The sequence below is a fragment of the Opisthorchis viverrini genome (assembly GCF_000715545.1).
Source record: "Opisthorchis viverrini unplaced genomic scaffold opera_v5_134, whole genome shotgun sequence".
Taxonomy (NCBI): domain Eukaryota; kingdom Metazoa; phylum Platyhelminthes; class Trematoda; order Opisthorchiida; family Opisthorchiidae; genus Opisthorchis; species Opisthorchis viverrini.
Window position 1 is genome coordinate 265,597 of NW_008751778.1, and position 17,757 is coordinate 283,353.

At 46.5% G+C, this 17,757-nt stretch overlaps 1 protein-coding gene across 1 annotated transcript in view; it reads right to left on the reverse strand.

Annotated features, from left to right (window-relative positions):
* Positions 1–13,619, reverse strand: part of T265_06072 (hypothetical protein) — a gene marked incomplete at both ends in the record, with an annotated part of 54,025 nt that extends 40,406 nt beyond the window's left edge. Inside the window, 10 exons of the mRNA XM_009171250.1 lie at positions 4,015–4,047; positions 4,718–4,750; positions 7,295–7,361; positions 8,372–8,498; positions 10,828–11,147; positions 11,187–11,369; positions 11,463–11,720; positions 12,014–12,099; positions 13,033–13,280; positions 13,468–13,619. Coding sequence (XP_009169514.1) covers positions 4,015–4,047; positions 4,718–4,750; positions 7,295–7,361; positions 8,372–8,498; positions 10,828–11,147; positions 11,187–11,369; positions 11,463–11,720; positions 12,014–12,099; positions 13,033–13,280; positions 13,468–13,619 — 1,507 coding nt within the window. The remainder of the gene's footprint in view (positions 1–4,014; positions 4,048–4,717; positions 4,751–7,294; positions 7,362–8,371; positions 8,499–10,827; positions 11,148–11,186; positions 11,370–11,462; positions 11,721–12,013; positions 12,100–13,032; positions 13,281–13,467) is intronic.
* Positions 13,620–17,757: the final 4,138 nt, after the last annotated feature.

The following is a 17,757-nucleotide window of genomic DNA, read 5'->3' on the forward strand; positions in this document are numbered from 1 at the left end:
CCCCCCCCCGACTTGACAGCCAACTGACAGTGCTGGATTTATTCACCAATTTATCAGCTCGCGCGTGCAATGCGCAGCTACCTACCCCCCCCAATCATCGGTGAACGAGACTGCGGCAGCTACAACCACTGTACGACGAGTACGCGGTTATTACAGCTGACGATGACACCGATTTGTGCTCAGACCTTTGCCTGAATCCTACCATACAGAATGTAAGCAGCTATGAATACAAGGCTACTACTCCTGCCGTTGCTTCCTAGCAAAGTAGTCACTTGTAGATGACTGCAATCGCGTGACATAGAATATCACATTCACGCCTCAAATTCAAATTCAAAAATCAGGTATCATTGGAGGAAGCGCAGCAAGTCAAGTCTACATCTCGACTATTCTGATCACTTGAGATCAATACGTTGACGGTCGGTTGTGCAAAGCTGAGTTCGTCGAGCATACCCGCTGTGAATACTAAACTTGTTCGTACGACTGACAAAAACCGCTAAACGAGCATTTATCCCAGTTTGTAGTGAGGGTAGTTTGTTGACGTAGGCATGTCCATTCATTCGTGAGAAGACTAATGCTGGAATCGCTTCTTCGGCCTGTCGGGGACTTTCTGATAAGCAAGCTCCATAACTTATACGAGGTCGGGAAAACGCGATCTCAGCACATTCAACTCATTGGATGATCTCTATTCGCCCGATTCAGCCCTTCCTCCGTATAAAGAAACATACAGACAGATGGCGAATGCAGATTTTTCTCTCTGCAAAGAGGATGTAAACAGGCTCCAACTTCTAGAGTGAGGTTGTCCAGTATATGTGGTGCTAACATCAACATCTTCGTATCATAGGGACTCCGTGTATTTGTCGAAAGATAGGTGGCGGCCATTAAATGATGCAACCATGTGGCTGATCCCTCCAACAACTAACTTAGCATCCTTTCGGTACTTGCCTGCCACAGGAAGCGCGAGGACTAAGTTAGTACCTGTGTTGGGGATATCAGTAACCCTGAAAACCGTTTGCTTTTTTTAGTTATTGCTTAATTTATTTTCCAAAATTTAAACTTGAATTTTAGCGTCATTTTCGCCATGTTGCACATTTATCAAAAAAGACCTTCGCTCCTGTCGGCCAGTTGTACTTTGTGCGTACAAACGCATTTATCGCCCTCTAAGGTCGTTTGAAAAATAAATATTCAACATTGCTACCGCTGTACTTTGCATATAGTTGAGACAGTAAAGGCCCCCTCCACAAGGTCCGGTCTTCTTCCCTGCACTAGGAGTGGTTGGACCGGTCGTTGGTAGTATCCGTTCAGTACCAAACATCCAGTTTGCCCAAGCCTCGACAGGAACAGTCCGGGAGCCGAAGTTGGGTTCAAAACACGGAACTCGTCGTAAGCAAGTTCGTGACCTAACCGCTGGGTCATCTTGAGCTCATTATCTTACGAAAGTCCAAGATGAATGAGTGAGGACCTCTTTATTCCCAGGTGCGCTGTGAACCTGCGATTTAGAAACCTCTATAAAATCGCTTCCTTCAAACAGTGAAACCGAGAGAAAAAATCTCTCAGCTGTAACACTCTTCCGGTGCCTAGCTGCCATGCTACTCGAAGGAAGCACGAGGGCTGGGATACTGCCAGGTTGCTCAAGCCTAGACAGGGGAAGTCGAGAGGTCAAGTCCGAACCACGGACCTTCCAGTCAGCAAATTCGCGCTCTAACCACTTGAGCCATCTCGCCCCGAGAGAGCTAATAACGAGTGGGCAATTGCCACGAAGGGGATGATCGATCTAACCCGAACGCGACTTAAGTTCCGTGCACTGTTATGCGGGTGCATTATGGTTATTTTTAGTAGGCCTACTCCATAAGCGTTGTTATTTTCCAAAGTTTTTGTTACAAACACTGGACTTCACTCGGGCTGCCTACGTGATTGATGTTAGCAGCTGCCCGGGAACTGACACGTCCGACAGATAGAATTCTATCAAAGTGCATACAACAATGAAATCCCCTAGCGTGCGTGAATATCTGATCAGGTGATTGGATAGCCACCGGTAATAGGAAATGCGCGCATTACTACATCACTACCAATAAATACACCGGTGTTTGGCCATCAATACATTACTAGCACAAAATTCCACACATTACACGCATCCATTAGTGCAAACCAGAAACTGCTGCAAGCGTGTTACAAACGGAGGAAGCGTGATGGTTGGGCGGCTCGATCTACTAGAGTACAATAATCAACACGAACGCACACACACACACACACACAAACACACGTGTCAAGCAACTGATTCCTTGTCCCTGGTTGTCTCAATGTTGACTTGGGTCATTCTAGATGCATTCTAGATGCAAAGGGACTAAACGCGGTCGCTTGAGTCAAGAATCTGCGTCACTAAGTTGGTCAAGTCAAACTTGTTTCTCTGATGAATGAGACATTGGAAGAGCTCTCATAGCAATCGATACAGATGGTTGCCAGACGTTCTTGTAGGTACCGAGGGACAAACTACTTAAATCACACAAATAGACAACGAAATCAAGAGGATAACTCAACAACCAGATGATCCTAGTATATTCTGGTCATCTTTAGTCACAGCAAAAGGAAAGAGGCCGGCAAAAGTGAGACCAAAATAAAAATAGTGAATCAGCCGCAAACGAAAGGGTGGGTATGACCAACAGCGGCGCAGCGTGTTGGCTTGAACCAGCCTGTCATCGAGACAGGCTAGCGTAACACCCTTTCGGTGCATAGCTGCCATGCCACAAGGTGGAAGTGTGAGGGTTGAGATACTGCCTGGTTGCCCAAGTCTAGACACAGGAGCAGTCGACATGCCGAAGTTGGGTCCCAACCACGGAACTTCCGATCAGTAAGTTCGCGCCTTAACCACTAAGCTATCTCAAGCTCATATCGTATTGAACTGTGTCTAGTTCGAAAGCATAATAAAGGTTACTGGTCTGTCAAGCTCATCATCTTTGTTCTAGATAGAGTACATCTAACGCGCTTCATCATGGGTTTTTGTCAACGCATACGATGTCTGCCCATGACCGACTAAAGTAAACAAGAAACGTACAAATCCATCAACACACACACACACAAATCCATCTAAGTAAGAAGGTTGGGGAAGTTTTTCAATCATTTCATACATCACTCTGTGACAAAATCAATGGAAATCATCTTCGTTACCGTACAAAATAGGAAAAATCCGTACATTATCCGATTTACGGCTTGATTACATCGAAATGGTGTCATCTGCCTCACCAACACTGATCTTCTTCAAAGAGCGTGATTGGCTAGTTCGAACGATATGCATTCGGTAGACCCAGTATGAGGGGTTTCTGCAAATACATGCGGTCAAGTTTGACTGCAATGGTCGTAGAAGTATTAGCTACTTTATTCTTGTTATTCTGTTGTTAACCGGTAACCTGAAACTCTCGACTTTTAACGAAGGCGTGGTGAACAGAGCAACGCAACCAAAAATCTTACGGCAAGTTATCCATTCTAACCGTCGGAATATTTCCGAAATGCGTGGTGAACAGAGCAACGCAACCAAAAATCTTACGGCAAGTTATCCATTCTAACCGTATATATATTTCCGAAATGACCGACCAACTCTGTCTGTCTACCTATCTGTCTGTCTGTCTGTTTGCCTGTTTGTTTGTCTGTCTGACTGTCTGTCTGTCCCTTTTTGGGTGATCGTGTGTCACAACGCTGCATGTCAAACTGTAAAGCTTTCCGTTTACGACTGATGGATGTAATTGGAATATGAACATAGCACCATAGCCATCGAAAGTACCAACGTCCTCTGGTGGACCAGATTACATCAACAATTCATTGTTATTTTCAATCCCACTGCAAGGCTGTGTTGCCTCAACAACGCTCGTCATAACATAGTGGATGTGGCACCCGACAGAATGGAATTAACAGATAGCAAGCTAATAAAATCAGACAAAAACAAACGACAGTAAAATCAAGCAGCAAGCAAAAGTACACGAGAACAGTAGACGGCCCATAGGCCAGCTAATAGCATCGACTTACCATACATGGGTTGCCCGGCGAAGTAGGGGCCCACTGGAGAAAAATGATGGAAATGGTATCAAGCTTCCCCCCCTAATTCCCTTTGAAAGTGTACCTTTATGAGCAGGAAACGGCTTGTGGAACGCCGAACCCGGTCCCATACGTTATGTACACGTGAATAAACCGTGATCCCTTTTGTCCAGACTTGTCTCCAACTTCAGTTGTTCGGGTTAACAAGAATACCAGTCCAAGGTGTAAAATGATATGGGGTTTCTACTAGAGCTTTTCTAATAATTGGCTCTAAACCGTTCCCAGAAAAATGGTATATCAGACTTGCGACTGAGTGAGCTTTATAGGTGGCAATTTGAAGCGCCAGCACCCAGAAAGAAACGTGAGTGGTCTTGGATCGTTAGGGAATCGCGCTTGAAACAACCAGGCCTTGATTTTATTGTTTCGCGAAACGTTTGTGGCGGAACTACGCACACATCGTCAGCGCATAAACCGCAAATCCAGCGGAGAAAACATCCCTCTAACGAACACCCCAACACAAGTCACGTTAGTTATGCAAATTTGGTTGGTGAAATATCAGGTTCTTACTCTATTAGTCGTATCAACTTATCGGTCAATTTGAGTGAAGGCCACTAGGATCACTTCGACAGTCCCGCACCCAATTAAGAGAAATATCATTAATGAAAAATGTTAAGAACAACCCACACTGACTTACTTTGCACTGGATGCCCAGATGGATAGGGAGCAGCTGGAAGAAATAAATAATTCGAGTACAAACGGGTCGATGCGATCGATTCGAATGAGATCATTATTCTTCCAGAATAATTCGTCTTCAGAACTGCGTGGCATGCCTTCTGACTACTCTGAACAGTAAGCGTTTTCTTTTGCAATGTACTACTCATAAGGTTCTGAAAATCCATCGACAGCTCACGACCGGTTTCGCCCTTCTTGGGGCTCATCAGGTAGGCACAGTCCGCGAGTTTCCGTCAACCTGAACCCAGATTTTCACAAGTACACTTTTTGCATACTAACTTGGTTTTCACGGGGGATTCACCTGAAACCCAGCTGAAACTCTCGTTTATGATGTTCTTGATGAAGCGGCTCACTTCAGCACATTCGATTGAAGAAAAACATCACAGACGAGGGATTCAGCTGGGTTCCAGGTGAGTCTCTCGAAAGACCAAATTACTTTGCAAATGAGTGTCTATTTGCTAATTTCGTGCAATTCGGCTTCAAGTAGAACATAAGGTTGACGGAAACCCGGGGACTGCGCCTACCTGATGAGCCCCAAGAAGGGCGAAACCGGTCGTGGGTTGTCGATGGATTTTCAGCAACCTTATGAGTAGTACATTACAAATATACGTGTATCGCGATGTTTCAAATATCGTAGCGACTGAAACACGAGGCGGCCTGGTGCAGCACATTCAGTTGCCTGAGAACATCACAAACGAGAGATTCAGCTGGGTTCCAGGTGAGTCTCTCGAAAGAACCAAATTAGTTTGCAGATGAGTGTATATTCGTTAAGTAAGCGTTTTCATTTTTAAGAAATGAAGGCAAATGTGGGTGACGTTACACAAACGTCACAGCTTTCTACATTCTGGTACGCTGTCAGGTGGGTTGTTCTGAGTGTGATTAAGTTGGGCGTGAAAAAAGATCACGCGCTCCATGAATGACTTCACAAATGCTCCCGAAATCACCGTTGATGAACCAAGATAATATCTGCTTTGCCGTAAAAAAAATATACATCAAAGAAGGTGAAACTAAGATGAGGGACGCGGGGCGCGAGGGAATAACACGGCTGAAGAGCCGAAAAGCACTGCACTGGGGACCATCAGTAGTGCGCACCTCACAGAACTCCAGAAAATTCCGAATGGTCGATCTCCCAGCCCTCAATCATTCGGACACGAAGGGTTCAAACAGCCAAACGAGAGGTCGCGTTTTCGAAACTCTGGACTTTCGTGAGATGCGCACTGCTGATGACTCTCAATAAGAATGAAACTGTGTTTCTTGGCTTTTCAGAATATATTGGTTGCATTTGCCGGACGGAAAGTGCATTGGAATAGCCCAGTCCTTAACCTAAGATGCTGATTTCTTCCTAATGAGAGTTACAAGTCCATCTGGCGCAGTTCAAACACCTAAAAAAAATCTAGAAACTCTTTGGATAGATGGAGCAAATCTTTCATCTAGGGAGCTCGCTGTCTATTCTACTCAAGATAGACCAGGGCCGAAAGGTTCACGATTCAAGCTCGACTGCTACTCTTGACTAGGCTGAAAGAGAACGGTAGATTTCTCAATACCGTAATTCCCTCTGTGTTTATGCATCAAAAGGACACTGGAATTGAACCCAAGAGCTGAGATGTCACAGTAACATAATGCCGTAAAATACTTATCAGCTAGGGGTAGTTATACTGGCACTAATCATGGTTGTACGGCAGTGAAGCATCAGTGCCAACACTGATGTTGCTGTCATTGATGATGATGATGATGAATCATGGTTCCCCAATTGCGCATACAGAGAGGTTCGTCGAAGACCACTCGCCCAGTCTCTGGCGCTGGTTCTATCAGTCACAAATGTTCACACAGGCCCGAACATTATGAAACGGCCACAGGCTTTACGGACAATTGTTTATGGTAGTGTAGCTACGGTGATTTTAGATCTACAACGTACGAAGCTGACACAACGAGCTGTCCTTCGAACAGTCACTTAGGCGCCTGCTTACGGACCCGACCTCAGCATCTCGACTACTCCTGTCTAGGTTTGGGCAACCTGGCAGCAACCCAGCTCTTGTGCCTTCTTCCATTGGCACGCCAGCTAGGCACCGAGAAGATGTCACAGCTGAACGAAGTCACACTTAAAGCGACGTCACCAGTTTGGGGACGTACCTAAATCTTCCCGTATACGTATGTTCCCCCTATCCAGTTACAAGCATTACAATATCACATGGTCTTTGGAGACAAATTGTGTTGTACCCAATCTTCAGGGCATCAGGAAGGCAGAGTTCCGTGTATGAGGGGTGATATTCTAAAGAACATAATCAGAATAATAGTAACAATAGTAATGATAATATCAAGTCGCGGCACTTTTTCGGCGCATAGCTACTGTGCAACTCGACGGAAGCACAAAAGCTGGCGCATCATCAGTTTACCAAAGCCTAGAGAGGGATGGGTTTGGGCCACAAACCAAGCAGTCAATAGTTTTGCGCCTTGACGGATGAAATGTACTAATCGAATCAAACGTCAAGTTCGAGACAGAAAAAACAGATAACATTTCCGAAAAATACTAGGATCTTACCTTGCTGATAACCCATAACAGATCCATAAGGAGGAGGCTTGTCGTCCATTTTTAGGTGACTTGTTTGCTGGAAAAAAAAATAAAAGAGGTACCTCATTAACAGCTATCAATAACGATGGACAACTAATGGGTCAAATTACATTAGTCGGGTAGGGATAGAAAACACCCGCGAAGGAACCATGTGAGCAAGCAGAGAAAAATTAACTCTCTGGTGGATGGGCAGGTCAACAGAGCATAGCCATCATCGGTGGTAACAGCACCAACAAATTGTAGAAAAATTAGAAGTCCAACTAAACAGAAGGGGAGAAGCGACTTGCGCCTTGACGCAAGTACTTTTAAAGGCGTCTGTGGGAAAATGAGGGCCTACAGCGCATTTTAATCAATACCGAAGTCAAGGAGATACCTACCGACTTGCCATATTACAGGGGAGCTTACTGGGTTGAACCTAAAGTGCTGTTACCCTTCCGTCACAAATTTGATACGGTTCGGTTTCTTCATCCTGGGTTATTGATCACCGTTTTCACAAACATGACACACACTATTGGGAATTCACGTTGTCACACGCGCTCCAAGGCATACGCTGGATCTCCAACTCTGGCCTTTACATCAATTGTACTGGCTGTGATGGTACAATTGCGTACCCTTTTGATTTCGTGTACTCACGTTCTTTTATGACGTCGACGTCACGTTAGTGTCGTAGACGACGGAAGTCGGCAACCCTACCCTGATTTCCTCATCTAACAAGCTCCTAGGAATAATATACTATCCAAGTTGTCGGATTATTTTACAATCGTTCAGCTGTAGCACTCTTCTGGTGTCTAACTGCCATGCTACCCGAAGATTACTGGGATACTGCCAGGTTGCCCAAGTTTAGACAGGAGAACTCGAGAGGCAGTGGTCGGGTTCGAACCACAGACCTTCCAGTCAGTAAATTCGCGCCCTAAGCACTTGAGTCATCTCGCCCCCCACTAAGTGATATCATTTTACAATATTACTTAGTGATCTGGAAACAGGAGACGAGGTAAGGATTTCATGGGGGTGAGATGGCCCAAGTGGTTAGAGCACGAATTTACTGACCGGAAGGTCCGTGGTTCGAACCCGACCTCTGTCTCTCGACTTCCCCTGTCTAGGCTTGGGCAACCCGGCAGTATCCCAGCCCTCGTGCTTCCTTCGGGTGGCATGGCAGCTAGGCACCGGAAGGGTACTACAGCTGAGCGAAAAGGATTTCATTTAATCTTCCCGTAGAATTACGCACCGTACACGTGTGAAGGGCGTGACGAAATGTACAGAGCAAATAGTTGGGTCATTAACACCAGTGTACATTTTCCAATACTGGAAGCTCTACGTCGTTTGTGTATTCAACGTCCATGAGGTTACTTCCAGGAATGAATTCCGTGGGAGTAATTCGGCATCACAAGTATTGGAAGCGGCCAAGTTTTCTGGTGTTATATCGACGATAGAGTCGAAGAAGACAAATGAAAGAGGACATCCTCAATTCACACCACTAGCTGTAGTGAAGTCGGGCAAAAGTTTTCGATAAATCTGTAAACTCAGGAGGGTAAGCGTGTATTCTATTCACAAGAAAGAAACTTAGATGGTCACTTGACCGCAAAGCATTTCCATGGAACCCGATGATCTAGAAAGAAATGAGCCTTCACTGCAAAGATGAGTGTTGTGAGTCAGCATAATGAATGGACTTCTGAGGCACCTGCCAAACTACGCATCCTAGGTGTCCTTTTCCAGACTAAGCTTTTTCCCATCGATACGGCTCACGAAACACTGGATTACCAGAGAGCACGTTGGGTGCTGCAGATACCTGGATGAGGTCACGATACATTTCGCAGGAGACGAGCGCCTATTTCGGTAGTTGCGTCCCATTCCACAAATATCGTCTTTGGTCCATATGGATCGTGGAGAAGTTAGTAAGCTGGACAGCAAACTTCTCGGAAAAGTGCATTATGCAATCCGTCCGGACTTGAAGACTTGTCACGTCCAATACACGGGATCAAAATAACGGTTGTCCTCAGTAGTATCCGTGTGCAAATCAGGGTCGCGAGTCATATACGAGTACGGAATACAGATGGCATGCTGAATCGTTCTTCAAAATGTCCGTCCACCTTTAAATACGATGTTCTTTAACAGGTTGTAGATCCATCCTCCCCCAATATTGTACCACAGACCCTGAGCTTCCTCTGGGGGTTGAACAAATAAGTAGAAAGGGGGGCATCTCCTCCCCTCACCGAAGCCTCTAGCGTTCGGGTCTGCGGAAAACGGCAGGCAGGCGCCTTCGGGAGCTGTCGGTATAACATCTTTTTATGGGCTACCATTCTTCACTCTGTTGTTCATAAACAAGATTAGTTTCGGCAGGCCCTCATGACTGTTTTGAGTAAACATCGACAGTTTTTGGGTCACGTAGGTGTTTTTTGACTGTGGTTCAGATGTAGCATCCTCTCGGTGCTTAGCTAGCTGCCATGCCAGTTGAGGGAGGCATGATGGTTGGGATGCTGCTAGGGTGCTCAAACCTATACAGGAGCAGTCCAGATGCTGAGGTTGGGTTCGAACCACGGACCTATTGGTCCATAAGTTGGCACCTTAACCACTGAACTACCCCGAGCTATTTGGTGTCTGATTGTGGACACGAGCAATAATGCTGACATGTGGTGTCTTGTTGGAAAACAGTACCACATAAGCAAGCACGATTGCGCGATAGGAACCAAGTTGCCTGTAGTCTTTACACCGATAAATTATTGACCCAGCTAGATTCACGATGAATGTGTAGAAAGTGAACTTCGTACTCCAGCTTGTAGTGCCAACAGATAAGACTTTCAGATTAAATGGCGTAAGTGCTTTCACAGTGCTCTGCTCATAATCGTTTGTCATCTAGGTATGACACAACGTAACAGGGGAAAGTACAATTTAACAGCACAACGAGATATTGGACCTTAAACAGGCCGAAACAATCCACTAGAGCACTGCAGAGGTTCGCATATCTTATTCTCACATCATAGTTTTTCTGCCACGCACTGAGGACTTTATTGCCGTATCACCAGCAGGTTCATTCGCAATTGGATTAAGTCTCATCAAAATGTCTGGCTTCATGTACCCAAACCTACTAGTATAGTCTTTACGATTTAATCAACTTGTAATCCAATGACAGATCCATTCAGGCCACCTGAAAGCTTCGATTGTGCCCCCCGTGCTCCCGACGCTACTGATTGGCGAACCCATCAATACTACACTCTTATAAACACCTTGAACTGTTTTGCTTGAGACAGAGTAAACTAAGAATTCATGCCAACTGAATTATGCACCATATCATACGACACATCACGCCCAATTTGTTTAACAGGATCCGAGCCAAGTTTTGTCCAGAACTCCCAGACTGTGTACTTGTTTACATATAAACTGCCGAACGTGATATATCTGGGACTAGTCTTTATAAGACCTTATAAAGCTTTCTGTCTAGCCTAAGAACAGACACCTGGTGGCATGGTGGCTAAGCTGAACGATTATTATTATATTGGCACCCAAACATTTCGTAATCTTCTTCATACCCCTCGACCAGGTCAAGGGTTGGCCACCTCTCTGCTTCTGCCACTCTGAGTTGGGCATGGAGAACAGTACTCTTTGGCAAACGATGATTAGGCATACACAACACGTGTCTAAACCAACGCAGCTTTTGGTGCTGGGCACATTCTTCAATGGAAGTGCCCGTTGCACAACCGAAAACTCCCTTTCTAATCGCCTCGTAACGGATACGCCGACACCAGCCCACACGAGCTGTGGTTCTGCGACGACTGTCTAAGACCTGAAGACGTGTCAGTTCCGCAGCTCGAAAAAGCCAATTCGACGACTATACAACAAAACGGTCCCACTGTAGACTGATACACACACCCCTTGAGATGCAGGGATACACCACTTTGACGCAATGTCTCAACGTAGGAAACGTGACCCAAGCCTTGCAGATTCGTGAATTGCCCTTATCTGTTATATTACAGTCGGAACCAACAAAACTTCCAAGGTACGTGGAAAGCTCCACAACTTTCAGCGCCCTTCCTTGGATTGTAAGTGAAGCCTTAGTGATTGCACGTCCACGAGCATGACCTTACACGTTCTGGGTGCAAAGTTCACTCAAAAACACTTGCACCTATTCCGTTCGTTCGAGAACGGTATCGTCTGCATATTCCAGATCGACAAGGTGTTCGTCACAAACTATTAGGACACCGGCGTTTTGAAGACCATCCAGCGTTCGTCTCATGATTTCATCGATCACGAAGTTAAATAGGAATGGAGAAAGTGGGCATACCTGACGAGCACCGCTTTGCATACGGAAGCTTTTGGAGAGCTCACCGTATAGTGTCAGACGTCCGGAATTCTCAGAACACAAAGAACGTATTATGCTCACAAGAAGAACACACCGGTCAACCTAGTCGAATACGTCATGGAAATCCGTTTCTATACAGTAATTTGGCACACGTGATACAACGGTCAAGGAGAGACTGGAGCTTATCGTGGTGATACCTCAGTAACCCACTGGGATGTATTAAAGGATGTCCATGCAATGTCCAGACTCTCTTCTACCGTGTTAATCAACAGATACGAACTCAATAAGCAGTCTTCCGACAACCCAAGTTAATGATTGCAACAAGTGTGGTAGTAAGTTCCGTAAGATCTGCACCACTCTAGCCATCACTATTGACGGTACTACGCCACGAATACATGCTGGTGCTTAACTGCTCCGACTGCCAAGGCTTTGGCAACCTGGCAGTATCTCAGCCCTCGTGTTTCCTTCGGGTGGCATGGAGCTAAGCACCGGAAGGGTGTTACGGCTGAACGATTTAACTGCTCCGGTAGTCTCAGACCGGCCACCGATGTCTTGTGATCAACCTTTTAAGCTATTGTTTATGAGCCCAAATGTTCATTTGTTTTGACGCCCTGACAGTCTCTGATCCCACAACCAGCCACGAACTTCGCGGGTAAAAGTACCTTCGCCACAGCGGCCGTCGCTAGGGCCATCTGATGCCTGCTGAATAGTCTTGGAGTCAAATCGGGATCATCAGCTATGATGCCAAAAGTACAATTTAGTCACGCGATCGATTGGACTACAGCTCAAACGTAACAGAGTCGTGGTGGAACCGAAAAGTTCAGAAATGAAAGCGGCCGGCGCGGTGAATGCACGGAAACTATCCCATTTCATCCGCGAAGCAGGACCTAAGAGGCCTTTCGCAAGCAAACTAACCGAAGGAATGTTTGAAACCCAATGTATGGTAAAAACAAGCATCTGGATTGGTAGCCATATTTGCAACTACAACTTGCTAACCATTATAATAACAACAGTAACGATAATAATAGTCAGCTTTCGGTGCACGGCTGCCGTGTAACTCGAGGGAAGCACGAGGGCTGAGATACTACCGGACTGTCCGAACCTAGAGAACAGCAATCCAAAAGCGAGGCTGGGTTTGAACCACAGTACTCTCGATCAGCATTACGTATTAACCACCAATTACGGCGTCAACTCGCTTATTTTGGATCGCTTATTCGGATCCCCCTCCAGCTTCCAACATAGTGATAAGCAGTTCTGCGCTGAAGAGCCATCAGGCCTCTGGTCTAGATGAGCCAGCGTTATTCAAGGATGGAAGCGGGTAGTTGTATTCCATGACTAAGTTGTTGAAAATAACGTCCTCTCAAGCGTAGCATCATCATCCACACCATTTATAAGAACCGCGTAATTGTAGTACAGTGGTTATAGTTGCCATAGTTTCGTTCACCAATGATTTGGGGAGGCGGGGCCGATAACCGTGCATTTGAAGCGGTAGCTTCATGGTTGTAGGGCAGTGAAGCATCGGTGTTGAATACCGATGTCATGCTGTCGATCACAATGAAGCGGTAGCTGACATGATTGACGCGTAAACACAGAGATGTCAGCGGACTTTCTATTGAGGAGACAAGGAGGAGGGTTATGCATTGAAGGCGATAGCTTGGGTGCCTGTCATGATTTTTGTGTGCTTATTCTTATACTTACCATATATACTCGTACTGAACTTTTGTATGTACATTTCAGCTCATGTGCGCTTGTTCTTAGACAAGTAAAACGTTGCTTATCCTCGAAAACCTGGACTCTGTTCTAACTCGTTCTCGGACACTTTCTAAACGTCTCAGTGCCTTAGTATCACTGAGGGCATGACTGTGCCACGTCTCTAGCTATTGATAAGGCCCGTCTCCGAGTCCCCATCCAGGATGACTGCAATGACCAGTACGGCCGATTTTGCTGGTAACTGCTTTCATACTTCGCTGCCAGGTCATTGTCTGACCTCCCCTGGCTCATTCCCACTCTCCACGCAATTGTGCGAAGTCCTTCGAGGAAACCGAGCGACTGGCACACGGATTACGCAATCAAGCCAGCGTAACCTGTGAAGCGTGATCAGTTCACTTATTGTAGGTGAGTTGTCTCTTCCAAAAACCATTCCACATAATTCGGAACTGTTGATCGGGTGTTGTCACCCGAATCGGTCAATGCTCCCAAGGCATCGACGGTCAAACACTGACGTCCTAGGCGCACAGAGACAGAGCTTTTGACTCGTTTAATAATATGAAGCATACCACAGCATTTTAACATCAACCCTTGACAGATAAGCTGATGTTAAGCCTACGCCACAGGTGATGCAGGTTCATTAAAGCTGCTCTGGCGTTCCTAATCGGGATGGAAATATCATCTTTCATTAGACCAGCAGGACTGATACAGCTGCCCATGTAAACAAACTTGTCTACCACCTCAATCGGTTCGCCCGCAAGCATGAGGGTTTTTCTCGTTCAGTTGTAGCACCCTACCGATGCCTAGCTGCCATGCCAACTGAAGGAAGCACGAAGGCTGGAAGTCGAGAGGCAGAGGCCGGGTTCAAACCACGGACCTTCCGGCCAGTAAATTCGCGCTGTAACCACTTGGGCCATCTTGCCCAGGTTAGGGCTTGAACCCACCTTATTTTGCAGCAGCACTTTTCAGGTGCGAAGCGCACGCCAAACCGTGCGGCAGAATTATCTAGATTGTTTGCTATTGTTTGCGGTACCACGGCGTCAGATCCAAGAAGAGCTATATCGTCTGCGTACTCGATACCTGTAAATGAATGTCCCAGGAGCACTTTGACCCCACAGGTTTTAGAGGCTGGCAGTGGGTCTTCCATAATCGTAGCAAACACAAAATTGAAAGGAATAGTTGAAAGAAGACAGTCTTGCCTGACACTACTTGATGTTGGTGGACTCAGGTCTACAGTGCCCTCAGGATGGCTAGGAATTCATAGGGGACACCTTTGCTCCATAAACACTGCCACAGTGCCGGACGGTCCAGAGTCGAAGGCAGCTCCCAAGTTGTTGGTCGCTGAAAGAAGTATCGCTGTTCAAGAGTCCGTCGGACGGTGAGAATTTGAACGATGCGGAACGAAACCCAGCCTGCTTTTCACAGGTGTCTCTCCCTTTGTTTATTCAGCCTTCAAAGATGGTTTTCACACAGCATCCGCGTACACTTTTTTGACATGCCCCATTCCGCAGGCACTTACTGTTCACTCTATATCACACCAATGGTCTTCGTTAGATGGGTCACCAGGGCTTCCCCATTTTCTCTGAAGAAGGCTGGATATAGACCATCCGATCCCGGTGCCTCCTCACATTTCAGTACGCATGTTTCGTACTTCGTTTCTTCTCCAGACGGACGAGTGAGGTTTGCATAATTTATCCAGACTGTGTTACAGGATGCCAGCTGAACTGTTCTTCGAAGTGTTCGGCCGATCTTCCCAGTAGACGTCTTTGCGAGTGAATTAATGAGCCAGTCGATCACATCGGCTGATACAGGGCACGGGCGTTTCCGGTAGCAAAAGATTTCGGTATCCACCAGAGCTCTCGGTCTTTGGGTTCTCGCTATTTGGTTTGAAGGAACCGCGTGCGCCGTCGTACTCGTTGCCTGCTGGAATGGCTTTCCTGGCATCAATCAAGGATAGAGACCTCGTCGAATTGGAGAAGTCGGGAAGGCAGCACTGAACGCCGCTAGTATAGCTCCTTTCACATTTTACCACACTTCAACCACATGCTCACTGCCACCACAGTATCGTTTTACTGTGGAGAGTTGATGGGCTAGCTCCGATCGGTACTGTTGAGCTATGGTAGATCTTCGAAGATAGTGGATTGGCATGCTTCTTGCTGACTTGCAAGGGCCTGAAGGGGAACAGACCGTCAGGCGTGCACGCACCATAGCGTGATCGGAATCAAGCGGTGTGCCCCAGAAGGAATGGCAGTCTTTAATCGTGGTTCTCCACCGGTGGATGATGGCCACGTGGTCCAACTGGGTCCACGGTTGATTTGCAGTAAGTGGCCGCCAGGTTACGCGATTCGAACGTTCATGTTGAAAGTTCGTATTTGCCAGAAACAGTTCGTAATCAGCACACAAATGGAGTCGATCTCCGTTGTTTGTGCGGTGAGCACACACTACGAATAGACCGCCCATATGTGATTCCAAGAGGCTCAGACGACCTACTAGAGCATTCAAATCTCCTTCAAGGACTACAATGTCAGTGCTTATTGCCTGATGAATTAGCCCGGATAGCTCTCTTGACTCATGAGCCCCGATTATCTCGATAGAAAGTGTCCTTCTCGGATTCAGAACTACGCTCTATTGGGGCATAAGCCAAAACTACGAACAGTCACGATTTATTAAGTGGAGAGGCACTGAGCTGGATAACCGGACGGTGAAAAGACGACTGTTCGTTAGGATCAAAGCCAGCAAAGTGCCTTCAGCCCTGTGGCTGAGTGCAACTCCCACGCCATATATTCCACGAGTCATCACATCTGGACCAACAGACACACGGAGGGACAAATGTGAAGGAGCTGAGTGCGTCTTCGGCGTTTTGAGACAAATAGACTCTAGGCGGAATTTCGCATACACACCGCTCTTCGCTCGAAGTTAGGTACTGCTAGGGCACAGAAGCCTATCCCTTATTCGATTGGTCAGAAGACCATGTGCCTGCCTGAATGGCAATAAGGCAGGCTCTGAATGGCTGACAGTGTGGACCCATCAACCAATCACGATCCAGCACCCGTCGAATATCGGTTGCCAATGTCGTCTCAAGATGGCGCAAGAATTTTCAGAATTTCGTCGCTTCATACACTTTATATACGACGCGCTGTACATGTCTACATGTACATGGTCCACAAACTCGTGTCTTACGTGGTTCAAGGGTAAATTCGATGCTGGATCACGGCGTTCCTATCAGACAGAACATTCCTAGTGAAAGTAGGTTCGACCTACTCTTCTCCGGCACCGCTCTCCATTGGAGTTCCCCAAAGCTCCGCTTTGGGACCACTGCAGTTTCTAATCTACTTCAACCACCTTGAAAGCGTTTCTTTCAAATCCATGTTTACGTTTTCGAGGCAAATTAAAATCCTGGATTTCGAATGCCAGAGCCCAATAAATGGATGTAGACGCTGCAAAGTAACGGTCGTTGGACTGGCACATACCTTTGAATGGTAAAAGTTGCATCCATATATCGCTCGGTGGAGGCTCAGTGAACGTCTGTGTCGTGCATGCTGTGTATAGACAAGGAGACAGTACGAGGATAGAAACCAAGAAGGGCTCGGGTATTGGGCACTCTTCATAGATGTGCTTCTCAATGCACAGTGAGAAGTCACGAATACAAGGATTGATACACAGGATCGAGGCCTTTGCCCAAGTTTCCCGGGTCGGTTTTGTTCTTGTCGGTCAGTGGCTGTCGTTCACCTGAAAGGCACAAGTGAAAAAATGTTGCAGCATTACTCTTTATGTTCTCAGCGCGGGGCAGTATGCTCGCCAGCGCGAGCATTCGCGTAAATAAGTGACTAATAGTGTTTAAACTGGGTTCTAGAAGGAGCGTGAACAACTGTCCGAAGAAAGTCATTCTACGCATAAACCACCCGAAATACGAAAAAATTTTGCCTGATGAATGTGTGTGCTCTGAGCTTGAAAATTTTCTTACTATGTCCTCGCCGGGTGTTTGCTGGGTCAACGGTAAAAAACCTGTCTGCCAAGCTTTTTCAAACAGGGCATAGGTAACAATTAAGTCCCCTCGGAGGCGACGGTACTCCAGGCGAAAGAGATCAAGCACTGCGAGACGCGTTTCGTAGTCCACGGATTTTAGGTCGGCAAACATTCTCGTAGCGACCCGCTGGACACGCTCAAAGAGGGTGAGGTATTACGTGCGTCCTGAGTAGACAACTTGGTTGGCGTACTCCAGGAGCGGTCTGACGTGAGCCCCATAGAGCGTTTTGAGGTTCATGCGAGTAATACGGGAGAAGGTGCGTCGGATCATCCGTAAAATGGCGAATGCCTTTTGGGCCGATTTCTCATGGTGTAGTGAGAAGAACAAGTTTGAGGAGACCCAGATGCCCAAATCTTTTTTGGCATCTATCCTCATGATGTTTTCTGGTCCCTTTTCATCATGCAT